General features: G+C 45.1%; 1 protein-coding gene across 6 annotated transcripts in view; it reads left to right on the plus strand.

Moving 5' to 3' along the window:
* TRMT9B (tRNA methyltransferase 9B (putative)) overlaps positions 1 to 9,005 on the plus strand; it is a 53,341-nt gene extending 44,336 nt beyond the window's left edge. For 3 of the 6 annotated variants that reach the window (XM_062213561.1, XM_062213559.1, XM_062213563.1), the window contains one exon: positions 6,866 to 9,005. In XM_062213561.1, coding sequence (XP_062069545.1) covers positions 6,866 to 7,938 — 1,073 coding nt within the window. In that variant the 3' untranslated portion in view covers positions 7,939 to 9,005. Of the gene's footprint in view, positions 1 to 391; positions 472 to 6,865 lie in introns of those variants that run through there. The other 3 variants (XM_062213560.1, XM_062213564.1, XM_062213562.1) reach the window with 2 other exon arrangements.
* Positions 9,006 to 15,519: the final 6,514 nt, after the last annotated feature.

Here is a 15,519-nt window from a genome sequence, read left to right on the forward strand (position 1 = left end):
GTGCATATGATTATTTTATCTATTTATGCCATCATACTGTTATTGTATTCTCTCTGCTGAATCATTCCAATTTCTTTTACTTTTGAGTAAGAAAGTACTAGAAGACTCTTACTCACTGAAAGCACTACTCTGTTCTGTTGAAATAAAGCCAGGTTCTTCCAAGGCAAAGGAGGCCTTTAGGAGTCAGATAACCTTTACAGTCCACAATAGTACCCTTTCTTAACAAAATTCTAGGCCTAAAGTACTGAATGTCACTTGCATCAGCCTGCCACTGACCGGGACTCAGGTTCCTAGAGAAGATGGGTCCCACATGGTACCAGATCGCATTGTTTTTATTATAAGGCCTCCACGCTCTCTTACTGCCAGAGATTGTCCATGAGACGAGGGAATCTGTTCCTCAGATTCCCCAGTTGTGTCCAGAAAAGCACATGCCAAAAATGGAAGAAACATACAGGCCTGAAATATACACAGGTAGGCTCATCTACCTAATATAGGCATTCCTGATACCAAGTATATCATACTTAACTATGGTAGAAAAGATGCTATATAAGGGAATCCTGTTACAAGTTGTTTTGCAGTGGAAAAAAATATTTTGCCAAATAATTCCCAGGTGCTCCAATGCATTTTTAAAAATTAATCTGTGTATAATGTGTTTCAGCAGAGCAAGGCCATCTTATACAAAACTGCTATTCATGATAAAAATACAGATGAAGGCTCTTTTCTGTCTCCTGAACAGAGATTGATTTGTTCCACATTAGAAGGGTCTCTGTCTTTGCACAGGGAGAGGATGCAGACCCAGATGCCATAACCTTGAACCCAGTTAGGACTGGCAGGAGAGAGTTGCCATGGGAACCTGTTCTATGACCACCTTACTTCTTTGCACTTGCAACTGTGGGCTCCATTTTAGTTGGAAACATTAAGAAGAGTGTCTTAGTCAGCTCAGGCTTCCATAACAAAATACCACGGGCTGGGTGGCTTAAACGGCAGGCGACATTTATTTAACGCAATTTGAGAGACCAGGGTACCAGCAGAACCGAGTTCTTGTTTTTTCTTTCAAAGATTCATTTATTTATTTATTTGAGAGGCAGAATAACACAGAGAGAGAGGGAGAGATACAGAAAGAGGGATCTTCCACCCACTGTTTACTCCCCAAATAGCTCCAACAGCTCCAGAAGCCAGGAACTCAATCCTGGTCTCCCATATGGATGGCAGGGGCCCATGTACTTGGGCCATCTTCTGTTGCCTTCCAAGGTGCACTATCAGGGAGCTAGATTAGAAGCAGAGTGGCCAGGACCTCAACTGGCAGTCTCATAGGGATGCTGGTGTCACAAGTGGGGCTTAACCCACTGTGCCATAACACCAGCCCCAGGAGCAGGTTCTGATAACAGCTGGCAGATGCCTGCCTTCTTGCTGTGCCAAAACATGGTGGGGAGCATCCTAGGGTGCAGGGGTGGAGTGAAAGCTCACTGGTTTCTTCCAATAAGGGCACGAGTCCCTTCCTACCCCTCCCTTCCTACCCCCTCCACATCACGACCTCAGCTCAGTCAGATTACCTCCCAAAAGTTCCCACCTCCCCATCACACTGAGGGTTAGGCTTCAACACACAAATCCTGGGGAGAAACAAGCATTCAATCCACAACCAGGAGGGATTCTTGTTGACCCATCAACACCATACAATGCACCGAGTATTTAGTGGGGAAAAGTTTATGATTTGGTTACTCCACCTAAAGTACTAGAAATCAGAGGAGATTATATACTCTCTGCTCTTCTTTTGTTTATATTCAACTGGGGGTCTGTAAAGCCACCTACATGTAAGCCACGCCATGGAGCCACTGTTGAGGGCAAGGGGTGATTGACCAGCTTTTCTACGACTGGGAAATGTTCTGTGTGTACCTGGTTAAGCCTGTGTTCTTAGTTTAGTTAAGTCTCCTGCCTTGCCTTGGAGAAAGCGATGCCTCGCCTAGTGATGTTCTTTGAACATCTCCTCCAAAATTTACCTTGACACTTAATTGCCTTGGTAATGATATTACGAGGAGGAACCTTTAAGGAGTTAAGTTGGCCGTGAAGGCCTCACTTTGATGCACGGATTAGGGCCATCATCACAGGAGTGGATTAGTTATCTTGGGAGTGGCTCCCAAGGAAAGGATAAACTCAGTCTCCCTGTGCACTTCTTCACTGTGGGATGCCCTCCACCATGCAGCAAGGAAGCCCTGGCCAGGTGCCCGCAACCCCTTGATCTTGAACTTCCCAGCTGCCAGAACCGTGAGCTGAACAAACTCCCAAGGCTAGGCCGGCGCCGTGGCTTAACAGGCTAATCCTCCGCCTTGCGGCGCCGGCACACCGGGTTCTAATCCCGATTGGGGCGCTGCATTCTATCCTGGTTGCCCCTCTTCCAGGCCAGCTCTCTGCTGTGGCCCGGGAAGGCAGTGGAGGATGGCCCAAGTGCTTGGGCCCTGCACCCGCATGGGAGACCAGGAGAAGCTCCTGGCTTCTGGCTTCGGATCAGCACGATGCGCCGGCCGCAGTGGCCATTGGAGGGTGAACCAACGGTAAAGGAAGACCTTTCTCTCTGTCTCTCTCTCACTATCCACTCTGCCTGTCAAAAAAAAAAAAAAAAAAAAACTTTCCACGGCTGATCATTCCCCCAGTCTGTTGCATTCTGTCACCAGAACAGAAAGTGGACTAAGAGGCCTGGTTCCCATCTTCTAGTTACAAGTGCTTCCTTAGGTGGAAAAACAGCATATGCGTCTGTGAACTATAACTAGGATCTAACGTGATGTGGTCATTGTCAGAGTTCACATTTAGAACGATACTATGGGAAATTTTAGTAGACAAGCTCTCTTCTGTTCATGCATATTTACTACCCTATCTAGAATTTTCTGCTGGCACTTCTTAACATGCAGAAACATGTTTTTCTTTTCTGTGTCGCTTAATAACAAGCTGAAAGATAAGCATCGCATCTAGCTATAAATTCATTCTGTCTTACCAACAGATTAGAAAATTCTGAGACAGTTTGGCAACATGTTAAATTACCATCAGTCAACTTCTGCTTTAGGCCAGTGGTCCCCAACTGGGCTTACACTGCTTCCTGCTCACCTCCCCACCTCAAGGACATTTGGCAACATCCTGAGGGGTTTTTGGTTCTCAGCGCTAGGTGTGTGCATGTGTGCTAATGTCACCTAGCAGGTGTCCTCCCAGGAAAGAATGATCTAGTCGAAAACATCAATAATGTTAAGGCTGAAAAACCTGCTGGCACTGGCACTGTGGCTGAGCAGGTTAAAGCTCCGCCTGCAGAGCCGGCATCTCATATGGGCTCCAGTTCAAGTCCCGGCTGCTCCACTTCTGATCCAGCTCCCTGCTAATGGCCGGGGAAAAGCAGTGAAAGATGGCCTAAATGCTTGGGCCCCTGCACTCATGTGGGAGACCCAGAAGAAACTCCTGGTTCCTGGCTTCAGCCTGGCTCAGTACTGGGTGTGGTGGCCATTTGGAGAGTGAACCAGCAGATGGAGCATCTCTCTCTCTGTCTCTCCTTCTCTCTACCTCTGTAACTCTGCCTTTCAAATAAATAAATAAACCTTTAAGGAAAGAAAAAAAAAAACTTGCTCTATGGTAAACCTATAAATCCTGAATGCTTATAGTTAGAGAGAGGAGGCATATATTCTAGAAAAGGTAAATAGCAATAAATCATAAAATGTAAAGATGTACCAGGATTTTAAAGGTGGACTTCCTATCTGATTCTGGAATACAGTTATTCAACCTGTTTTGTGGATTCTCAATAGGAAAATATTACTACAGGACACATATGTTGAATACTAATTTTGCCTTTAAGTTGTGATCATGCTTTTTAAACAAAAAGGACGTTGTTTTATCTTTTAAAAATTCAACATGTTTCCCGACAGTGATATTTCAGATAAATATATCCTTACATCCCATTTGAGTTATTTACAGTGTTTCTTAGTAAGATATGTGTATGTGTGTAACATGTTAGTGTAATGAAAAAAATCTTCACTTATAAACTACTTTTTTCTGACAAAAAATCATTTGGCTTAAAAGTTGTTACTTATTACATATTAAATATGAATATAAAGCATAATACAAAAGATTTAGGCACTTGCTGGGTCGAGTAATGGTTTCCAAATGATTGGGAATGAATGACCACTTACTCTTTAATGAATGAGTAAATGCAAAGACTTTCTAACTTGAAAAATGAGTCTTTTGAAGCCACATACAATCCTGAAATGAAGCTGTGTGAATCTACAGTCTTAAAAATGTATTAAAATAGTCCTGTTTTAATTGTTTCTTTTACAGTGCCCAAAATCTGTGTGCTCAAATAATCATTACTCACAGTAGTTGCATTCTAAAAAAAAAAATCTCAATGAATATTCAGTTAGCGAATTCAGGGGATACAGTTCCCAGGGGACGCAGATAACAGGACTGGGTTTCTGTGAGGCTCTGGTCTAGACATTTTTGTTGACCGATCAGCACATAACCTTGTTCTATGTGTATTTCATGTTGAGGACACTAAAGCCATGCCAGCGACACTGCAGTTCCTGACATGGGGAGGCTCATCTAACTCAGTGACCTCTCTCCAAGGCACAACACAGCCTTTTGTCTGTGTAGGGTAAGACAGCATGTCATCATTATGTTAGAGCCAGTTTAAATAGTGAAGTCACAACATGCAGAAAACGCGGCCAGCAAATAGACCACAAAAGGAACACGTGTTTACTGTAGTAGAGTGAAAATAAGGAGGCAGAAGTTTTCCATCTCAGCTGGGAACGTGCACACCGGGAGATGTGGCTGAATGACCCAAAAGCCTGGCAGTATAGATGTAGGGGAATTACACATCAGTTCTAGTGAATGACGTATTTAGAGCTGCAGAGTTCATGAATAATTAAGGTGAACTACATTGAGGAAAGTTCTAGAGTGAATTAGGGGCACGTTATGGAAGACATCAACAGCCCCTAGGAGTTGCAGGGAGATGTGAGCGTGAGCGTTATGTGGGGTCTTAGTCCTAAGTGCTATGCTTTCTTTCAGCTCAGTGACCAAGACACCAGTTCTAGAAATCTGTGCCTCCACATGAACTCCTCTGGGGAATGGGAGGGAGTGTTCTGACACCCAGTAAGGTAGTGAGTGGTCAAAGACCGCAAGGCAGGTTAGTTAACTTGTAGATCACGAGGAAGCACACGGGTGTCCTGTCCTTCCAACCCATCCTGCGCTCACGCGTCCAGCGTGCTCACACTGCTGCAGGAGAGGGATCCACAGTGTGCCTGTTGACGGATCCTCCTCCAGCAACTTCAGTCTCCCTCTAGATATTTACTGTCTGTGTGGCAGAGGAGCTACTGAGCTTCACTGCCTACAGTCACCACTAACAGCTGGGGTGTGGCCAGCTTTAGGGGAGCTTTTCCAGCCCCCATCTCTGCCCTCATGTTCCCATCAGAGCAGGGGTCTCCCTCTTTGGGGCTGATTTCTTCCCTGGGATAGGTAGTAGGCCTGGATATAGAAAAAAACAATTTGATATTTTCTCTAGACATAAAGCTGTGATTAAACTCCCCAGGAACTAACACACTAACTCTTTTCTCTATATTGTTGTATAAAAATTATGTCTAATGACACATGACTACGTAAAGGCAGTCTGAATTTTTTTTAATATTTTATTTATTTGAGAGTTACAGAGAGAGGGAGAGAGAGAGAGAGGGAGAGAGGTCGTCTATCTGCTGGTTCACTCCCCAAATGGCCACAATGGCTGGAGCTGGACTGATCTGCAGCCAGGAACCAGGAGCTTCTGCCGGGTCTCCCGTGTGGGTGCAAGGGCCCAAGCACTGGGCCATCTTCCACTGCCTTCCCAGCCATAGCAGAGAGCTGGATCGTAAGAGGAGCACTCGGGACACGAACTGGTGCTCATATAAGATGCTGGCGCTGCAGGCGGAGGATTAACGTACTGCACCAGCAGTCTGAATTTCATTCTGAGTTTGAAGAGGTTAGAAGTAAAATGAAGCCCTACAATGCATTTTTATAAAAAGACACAACTATTTAGTATATATGAGTATGTTAAATTATAAGCAGTCCTTTGAACTTGTGCTGGGTAGGCTTATCTATGCGTTGTCTAAATAGAAAAATAATTGTTAGCATTTTTCTTTATAAGTATGGGCTTTATTAATTTTATTACACTGTTTAGAAGTATCAGTTGTTCATTTAAGCAAGGAAGGACTTCATGGAGTTCTATCAGGGAGCGTTTACCTGACGTGGTGTCCCTCTCACTGGCATCCTGCTCACTAGCAGAAGTCGCAGCATTTGGGTGCTAGGAGAGACCTCACGGCTTATTTCTTCTAGGCTTCTTTTTTAATTTAATTTTTAATCAGTTTTTAACAGATTCAATGTGATTTGTATACAATTCTAAGAACACAATGATATTCTCCTCCTCCCTCCCTCCCTCCTTCCCACCCTCCTTCCTTCTGTCTTTTTTTCTTTTTTCTTTTTTTTTAGTTTTTGAGATAATATATTTTAAGTTTACATTACAGTAAACAGGCTAATACTTCATCATATAAGAAATTTAACAAATGTATTCCCAGTAAACTAGGGTCTTTTTGCTTTTTACTTGTTAAATTTCTGGGCTTCTTATTACAGAGGAAGAAACCTAAAATCTATAGAACGTAAATAACTTGCTAAAGATCGGGCAGCTAGTTAAGTCGCTGAAAGTCCCAGATCTCCTAAAGCCAGACCCGTGCTGTGTCTGCTATCCCCTGCCCCGTGGGAAAGAAGAGTTTACTGTGTGGATGTCTCCTCATTGCTGCATTGGAAACACTAGTATACAAATACGTATGTTGGTGTCTGGGTACGTGTTGAGCTATAGTTTCTTCTTTTTCAGTCATACATCATTTTTCTACAAAACAGAGACGAATCAGAGCGATCAAAGAGATGGCCAGAGTCCTAGTCCCTGGTGGCCGGCTGATGATTTATGTCTGGGCCATGGAGCAGAAGAATCGTCACTTTGAGAAGCAGGACGTGCTGGTCCCGTGGAACAGGGCCTTCTGTGCCCAGCCCTTCCCGGAATCCAGCCAGCCTGGGAGAAGGCGGTTGTGTGGCCATGGAGAATCAAGCCGTCCCTACCCCGCTGCTTGCTCTGAGTGTAGCTGCGCTGTTTGTTACAAGGAGCCGTGCGCCTCGAGAAGGTCCCACAGCGTGGACTGTGAACCTGTCATGGCGAGAACCTGTTGTGCAAATATTTCCAAGGAAGGCGAGGAAGAAAACGGATTCTATAACTCGCTAGGGAAGTCTTTCCGCTCCTGGTTCTCCTCCAGGTCCCTGGACGAATCCACTCTGAGGAAGCAGATCGAGAAAGTGAGGCCCCTGAGAAACACAGACGGCCGGGCCGAGGGCACCGTCTCCGTGCAGCCTTGCAGACGCTCGAGTTTCGACTTCAACCACCGAGAGCCGTTTTGCACAAGACAGCAAAGCCTAGATGAGGAAGTGTTTGTGGAAACGCCTTCCCCAAAGCATCTGGAGTGGCCGGGAGCAGGGACTGGGAACTGCCCGCAGGGACTCGCGCCAGTGTGGCATGGGGGCATCTTTACCAAGCGTTGGAACGGAGCAGTTAGGAGAAACGGAGGCGGGGATTTCCTGGAGAGCGCTCATCCCAATGAGAACTGTGTGCGTGCAGGGGAGCTAGAAGAAGGTACCCCTTCTTCTACCGGGAGAATACTGAGGCGGATTCCGGCGCTGGAATCCGCAGATTCCAACCCGGACCACGCGGCTTCTGTCCAAGCACAGCAGCCTGACCTTTCGGACCCGGGAGCCTTCATGCGCTACTACCACGTGTTCCGCGAAGGCGAGCTCAGCCGCCTGCTGGCGGAGAACGTGTCCGAGCTTCGCATTCTGAGCGCTGGGAACGACCATGGCAACTGGTGCATCATTGCGGAGAAGAGGGAGAGCTGCGACTGACCGGATCCTTTCCGCGCCCTCAGCAGATGAGCCATGCTCTTTCCAACGGTTTGCTGTGGTTATCTGAGTTGGCATCCAGTTTTATTAGTTTTTATCCCACTCATTCTTCAGTCTGTAGAGACTGTGAATTGATCGCCCTTTTAAATCTCTCGGGACAGCAGAGAGCTCAGCACCTAAAACACTGGACACGGAGCATTTGTGCTTAAGCACGGTGTGAACGTCAAAAATCTAAAGCAATAGAACATGCACTTCAGCACAGTTTGGATTTTTCCCCCAAAATGAAATGCTTATGATGACATTTATGTGGTTTTTCAGTATTAGATACTGATTTGCAAAAAACTCTACTGTTAAATAGAGCTTTCAAATGGTATTTGTATAGAGGAAAGAGAGGGTTTCTGGTTCTTGGGTTGTAATTTAGATCCCTGTGCAAGGTAACAGGTGCACTTGTTCCGCTGGGCAGATGTATGTTGAACTTGGGTTGAACTATTTTGTTTCCAAGACCTTGCTTCTTTTTGAAGTCTTCAGGAAAGCGAGTGATGCTGGAGAGTAGAGAGTTAAAGTTCTCTTCTGAATTACAAGAAAACTTGCTTCAGTATGACTGCTTCCGTATGACTTGTTGGAGTTTTAAAAATAATATCCTGACACCTATTTTATTGCAAGCAACCATATTTTACTAATTGGATTTATATGAAATCAAGCCCCATTAACTGAAGGTAGAATTTCAGCCACATTTTAGAGAAATGAATGAGTTGGTATTGTACAGCCACTGCGCCGCTGTAGATTTAACCCAGGGTCTGTTTAAATCCATGTCGTGGATCCTGAGACATCAATATATTTAGAACAGAAATAGAGACCGAGGAGAGGCCAAAGGAAGTTGACGCATGGATGTGGTCTCCAGTGGAGGAGAAAATCAACGTTTGACAAAAGCCTTTTGAGCTTTATGGGCCACTGACATCCGGGCTGAAAATTCAACTCTTGTATTAGTTTTCCTCCATATTAGTGATGGGTCTCATCTGTTTTGGAGTTCTTTTTTCCTTCAGTGATTGTTATTAAAATAATAATGTTGCTTTTGAAGAAATGTAGGTTCTTTTAAAAGTGTGTCTGAAAATTATTGATGTCATTCTCTTTCAGCTTCAAATTAAGATCGTGGCATTGGAGTGTGGTGGCTAAGGTCATCTGGTGAAGATCTGGTCTGCATTGTTTTGTCACATGTTATATCAGGAACAGCGGGGACAGACATGCACACAGGCATCAATTAAAAGTTAATTTAGTGTGTCTTCCATTTATTTTTTATTTTTTAAAGGTTAATTTTTCTTTCTTTTTTTTAAAGATTTATTTATTTATTTGAAAGTCAGAGTTATGGGGCTGACGATGTGGTGCAGCAGGTTAAAACCCCTGTCTGCAGCGCCAGCATCCCATATGGGCACTGGTTCTAGTCCCAGCTGCTCTACTTCTGATCCAGCTCTCTGCTATGGCCTGGGACAGCAGTAGAAGATGGCCCAAGTCCTTTGGCTCCTGCACCCACGTGGGAGACCCAGAAGAAGCTCTTGGATCCTGGCTTTGGATCGGTGCAGCTCAGGCTGTGGCAGCCAATTGGAGAGTGAACCAGCGGATGGAAGACCTCCCTCTCTCTCTCTCTCTCTCTCTCTGCCTCTGCCTCTATATGTAACTCTGCCTTTCAAATAAATAAGTAAATCTCGAAAGAAGGAAGGGAGGGAGGGAGGGAGGCAGGAAGGGAAGAGAAAAGAAAAGGAAGGAAGGAAGGAAAGGGGGGGAGAAAGGAAGGAAAGAGAAAGAAAGAAAGAGAGTTAAACAGAGAAGGAGAGGCACGGGGGCGGGGGGGGGGGGGTCTTCCATCTGCTGGTTCACTCCACAGTTGGCTGCAACGGCCAGAACTGCACCAATCCGAAGCCAGGAGCCAGGAACTTCCTCCAGGTCTCCTACACTGGTGCAGGGGCCCAAGGACTTGGGCCATCTTCTGCTTTCCCAGGCCATAGCAGAGAGCTGGATCAGAAGTGGAGCAGCTGGGACTCGAACCGGCATCCGTATGCGAGGCCGGCCCTGTGGCATATGTTCTTTCAAGGCGGCTGATCATCCTCTCTCCAAGTGAGCTCAAGGAGGGTGTACAAATGTTACATATTTGACAATAATTAGATACTGATCCCTTGCACTTTCTCTCATCTTTTAAATTTATTTATCTCAATTGTAGGTTAATTGTGATTTGATTTGATTAAGAAAACCATTCTTGATCACAAAAATACTCTGTGATGACTTTTCTCCTTCAATCCCTTAAAAACATTATGACTGTTTTCCCATATTATAAGTTAGGGAATAAATTGAGGATTCTGGCTGGTGCCACAGCTCAATAGGCTAATCCTCCGCCTGCGGCACCGGCACCCCAGGTTCTAGTCCCGCTCAGGGTGCCAGATTCTATCCCGGTTGCCCCTCTTCCAGTCCAGCTCTCTGCTGTGGCCTGAGAGTGCAGTGGAGGATGGCCCAAGTGCTTGGGCCCTGCACCCGTATGGGAGACCAGGAGAAGCACCTGGCTCCTGGCTTCGGATCAGCACGGTGCGCCGGCCGCAGAGGGTAGGCAGCAGCAGCCATTGGGGGATGAACCAACGGAAAAGGAAGACCTTTCTCTCTGTCTCTCTCTCTCACTGTTCATTCTGCCTGTCAAAAAAAAAAAAAAAAAAAAAACAGGATTCTTTGGGTATTTCATTCATTGCATTAGTTCGTGGAACCCTGCAGTGTGCCAGATGCATACGAAATAAGGCACTGAGTATCTGGGGCCTTGAGTGTATACAGAATATTAAATCAGCTGACCTGTTAGTGCCAGGCTGCAGCGGTCTTCATATTTATTGTGCACCAACTATCAAAAAAAAAAAAAAAAAGAAGAAGAAGAAAGAAAAGCAATACCCAAGACCCTCTTTTAGAGGCTCACAATCCATATTAGCATATTTAAGGACTACCTTCTATTAAACCTAAACTTAGTTGATGCCCTAGACATATTAGCATCCCCTGTGAAATATACTTCAGAAAATAATGTGTCCCATAGAATAAAACTCAAACTCCTTTAGATGACATTTGGGCCTTTCGCATGTCGACTTTCTTCAACCTCATCTCCTGCAATGGCACCCACTTTTTCTGTACTGCAATACGCTATTTTGAAGAATGCATTCATTAGAAATTACATAGTGACAAGTAATTATCACATCTCCTACATGTATATTTGTATTTAAAATGTCATTATTGAAACCCTTCTTCAAAGAAAACTGCAATGCAACAGACCTCCTTCCATCCAGGGCCACATGAGGTAAGTGTTGGTACACGCCCATCTAACAGATGGGAAAGCCATGGGCGTGGAAGGGAATTAGAGAAGCATCGGCAGACCCTGACCGAAATGCTCAACTCTCAGCCCTATCATAATTCAAAATGATGATTATTGTTTTGCCATCATGAACTCTGAATGTGCAACCTTGCTTATCTTCCAAACTGGAGTGGAGTATTTAAAAAGAATTTGCACCAACCAAAGAACCAAAGCTTGGGTTATAATTGCATAGAAGCATTGAGCACGAGGGCATAATGAGAAACCCACAAGAGTTCATCAAACAAACAGCTGACCGAATTTTCCTACCTTGAATTCACCAGGCATCCTAGAATATGTAATGCTTAAATAAGACTGCCAGTCATCTTGGTCATACCACACAGTCTGTCCCCTCTCCGGGCAGGTCTTCCCCAATGGGTTATGCACAAATAATCACTTGTACTGGGCAGGATCAGGGTTATAATAGTCTGTCTGACCAATCTAACGGATCACTTGGGAAAGCTGGTTGGTAAATCGGATTCCCATTTGGCAAATAAGTACTTTTTTGTTTTTCCTTCACCTAGTTCTGGGAAAGGTAAACTTTACCCCAACTCAATTAATTTTTAATTTATCCACAGGACACAATATATTTTCTCCACACTGAACATTTCTTTTACTATGTGTATTATCTCCAGAAAAAAGCAGGAGTCACTGCAGTCCCTCTGTGGCCAGGTGTAACTGTTGGATTTCCTGAAAAATGTACAATTGTGTTTGTGCTCATTCAGCGGGGCATTTGGCTAAATGACAGGCATTCGTTTTTATTTTTTTTAAGGGCAACTCATACCACTTCTCGTCAGATTTTCTATTAATGTATGGAGTGGGACTCTCTTAGGAATGGTTTGCTTTTCTTCTTTGTTTAACCAGAACACTGGCAAGTCTGAAGGCTTGCTAAGGAGGACCTGAGTGGATTCTCTGAGACCTCTGAATATGTGTGGGAGACTGGTCCATGTTTTGTAGCTGCCCTCTCAAATACGTGTGTATGTACATGTATATATCTATACATCTATGTGACCCTAGCTGTCTAGTAGTTGCTGTCATTACTGGCCAAGGAAAAGTAGCACTCCTGTGCACTTACAAACACATCACGTTAGCCATTACCATGGAAACACATTTCAATGAATAGATTTTTTTTTTTTTTGTTTCCTGGAAATTTAAACATAATGGTTAAGTGAGGTGGTACATCTTGTGATATTCACATGTGTATCTTTCAAAAAGTGCAAAAAAATTTTTTTCTATGATATACAGTTATTTTAGCGTATCCCAAAGGAAGCTAGCAATAGTTGGTTGGTTTGTTTGTTTGTTTGTTTTTGACAGGCAGAGTTAGAAAGTGAGAGAGAGAGAAAGGTCTTCCTTCCGTTGGTTTATCCCCCAAATGGCCGCTACAGCCGGTGCGCTGCACCGATCCGAAGGCAGGAGCCAGGTGCTTCTCCTGGTCTCCCGTGCGGGTGCAGGGCCCAAGCGCTTGGGCCATCCTCCACTGCCCTCCCGGGCCACAGCAGAGAGCTGGACTGGAAAAGGAGCAACCTGGACAGAACCAGCGCCCCAACCAGGGCTAGAACCCGGGGTGCTGGCGCTGCAGGCGGAGGATTAGCTTAGTGAGCCGCGGCACCTGCCAACTAGCAATAGTTTTAAAAGCACAAATTAAATCATATAAAATGTCTTGACTGTTGTACTAATTTGAAGATATTTTATTAACAGTAACTAATGATGTTCAGGATTTTTTTGCCATACATGTTATTAAAAATGGTGTCATTTATAGATTTATAATATGTATTAGATTGTTTAAGCTATGTTGTCAATGTACTTCTTTTTTAAAAAAGATTTTATTTATTTATTTAAGAGGTAGAGTTAACAGAGAGAGGAAGAGAGAGAAAGGTCTTCCTTCGCTGGTTCACTCCCCAAATGGCCACAACACCCAGAGCTGGGCTGATCCCAAGCCAGGAGCCAGGAGCTTCTTCTGGGTCTCCCATGCGGGTGCAGGGGCCCAACAGTGTACTTGTTACACAGGTTCCTGGATGGACAAAATGTTGCTGCTCTTCACTCTGAGGGTGGCAGCACTGGAGCCGTTTAATTCCCATGGCCAACTCTCATGAGACCTCAACAGAACTGGGCGAGTTTGATTTGAACTTTAGACTCTTTGTCTATAAGAAACCAAGTTAACTATTCAGTGAAAGATTACCTTTAATGGGTTAATAAAAAGTTATTGATTTAAAAAAGATGTGTTATATGATGAATAAAGATGTATTTGACTAGCTGAAAGCAGGTATGGTGAAAATAGGGCTTTAACATGGAAAGAACGTCATTCTATCGAGCACGTTTGTCCTGTGAACTGGTCTGCTCCGTCTGTTGTCAGAGCCCGGTCAGTGGCGGGGGTGGGAGGCAGTGGCCCACACTGCTGTGGGTCGGTCACAGCTCAGAGGGGGTGCACTCTGGCAACAGATGGTGTCCTGGCACCCTCGCCTGTGATGTCAGAGCAGTTCCATTGCTCAGAGCATCAGCTGGGTCCTCACCATGGCTGCTTGAGACAAAGATGATAGCAAAGGAAATGGACCCTGTGCCAGTCTTTTGTTGAAACCCAACGAGACCCTGGCTTCAGGAAACCCCAAAATCTCCCAAGCCTGTAATCCACCTTTTTTCCCTCATTGTCCAACCACCTTTGCATTTAGGATAATTTAGAGCACTACTCATTTATGTTCATTGGTAGCAATAAAAAAAAAAAAAAATCCTGCATCATCCACCAGTTTTTCCATTAAGCTTCCCCAACATTTATTTTAATTTAATTTATTGATGTGAGAGAGAGACAGAGAGAGGCAAAGACAGAGAAAGAGCTCAATCCAGGTCTCCCACCAGGAACCCAATTACTTGAGCCACCATCACTTCCCCCAGAATCTGTATGAGCAGGAAGTTGGAGTCAGGAGCCAGAGCTGGGAATCTGAGCAGGCACTCCAATGTGGGACACAGGTGTCTAAACCAAGAGACCTCCCACTCACTCACGCTTTTTGTTTTTGAAGGGAGCATTGACTAAGGCCTTTCCAGCTCCTTTTCTACCTTTCTCCTAAATCTTAACCCCTGCCCTGAACTCCAGAAACAAACCAGGGTTTGCTGTTTTAAAGGGGAACAGAGGAGCTCTCCCACCCACCACTGACTCCCCGTGTTCTGGGGAGGAACAGTCCCAGCTCTGGCCTGTGCAATGTACTTCCTGGGAGCAACTGACTGAGGAAGGCCACTGCCCAATGGCATTGGGTTCCTGCAGCTGGAGTCCTCCCAAGATAACCTCTTATCTTAGGTCCCTTAGGGCTAAGGCTCCTGTAAGACACCAGGTGTGAATCTCCTATTCATGAGATTTTTATTTGAATACTGATGAGAACTGCTGGGGCACGCTTTGTTTCCAGAGTTCGTCATTCAAGGGTAGAAATGAGAACTACCAGTGACCAATATTTGCCCATACAGTACTAGATTTTTCCCTCAAAAACAGAGCAATCACAATCATTAAAAACATAATAAAGGGCATGGTAAGTTGAGATAGAAAGGGAAATCTTCCTTCCCTACACCCTACCACTGAAAAATAGGGACTTTTTAGGCACTTGGACTTCCATCTGTGCGAACCCTAGTTCTGCCCACTCCGTGGGCAGGTGAGTTTCATGAGGATGCTGCTGTTGGAGTCCCATGGGCCTTAAACAGCACGCTAACAGGTTAATGGAGCTAAACGTTAATCTAGTCGGGCATGGTTATTCGAACGCTAGAAAGCCTTTGAGGATTTCTGAGCAGGTGCTTCAGAAGATAGCTCTGCAGAGGAGAAGGGGAGTGCTGTGGTTTGAGTGTGTCCCCCAGAATCTCATGGGCTGGGAGCTGGGTCTTCAGCGTGGTACTGCTGGAGGGGGACATTTTCAGAGGTGGAGCCCAGGGGGAGGTCCCTGGGTCATTGCGGTTGTGGGGCTGCCCTTGGAAGGCACTGCTGGTGTCCTGGCGTGAGTTCTTGGGAAGTGCACTTGTTATAGAAGCCTGCGTCTGACCCCAGTTGCCCACTGGCCTCCCATTCTTGGGTGTTGAGTGTCTGCAACTGTCAGCTAAATAAAACCTTTTTCTGTGTAAAGTCAGCCTTTCTCGGGTGCTCTGTTGGAGTACTACAGAATCGACTAACACGGGAGGGTTAGAGAGGCAAAAGTCTGGGATTTGAGGAGTCAACAACAGGACTAAGGGAGACAGAGTGAGGACCC

Source organism: Lepus europaeus, chromosome 16 (assembly GCF_033115175.1).
Source record: "Lepus europaeus isolate LE1 chromosome 16, mLepTim1.pri, whole genome shotgun sequence".
Classification (NCBI taxonomy): domain Eukaryota; kingdom Metazoa; phylum Chordata; class Mammalia; order Lagomorpha; family Leporidae; genus Lepus; species Lepus europaeus.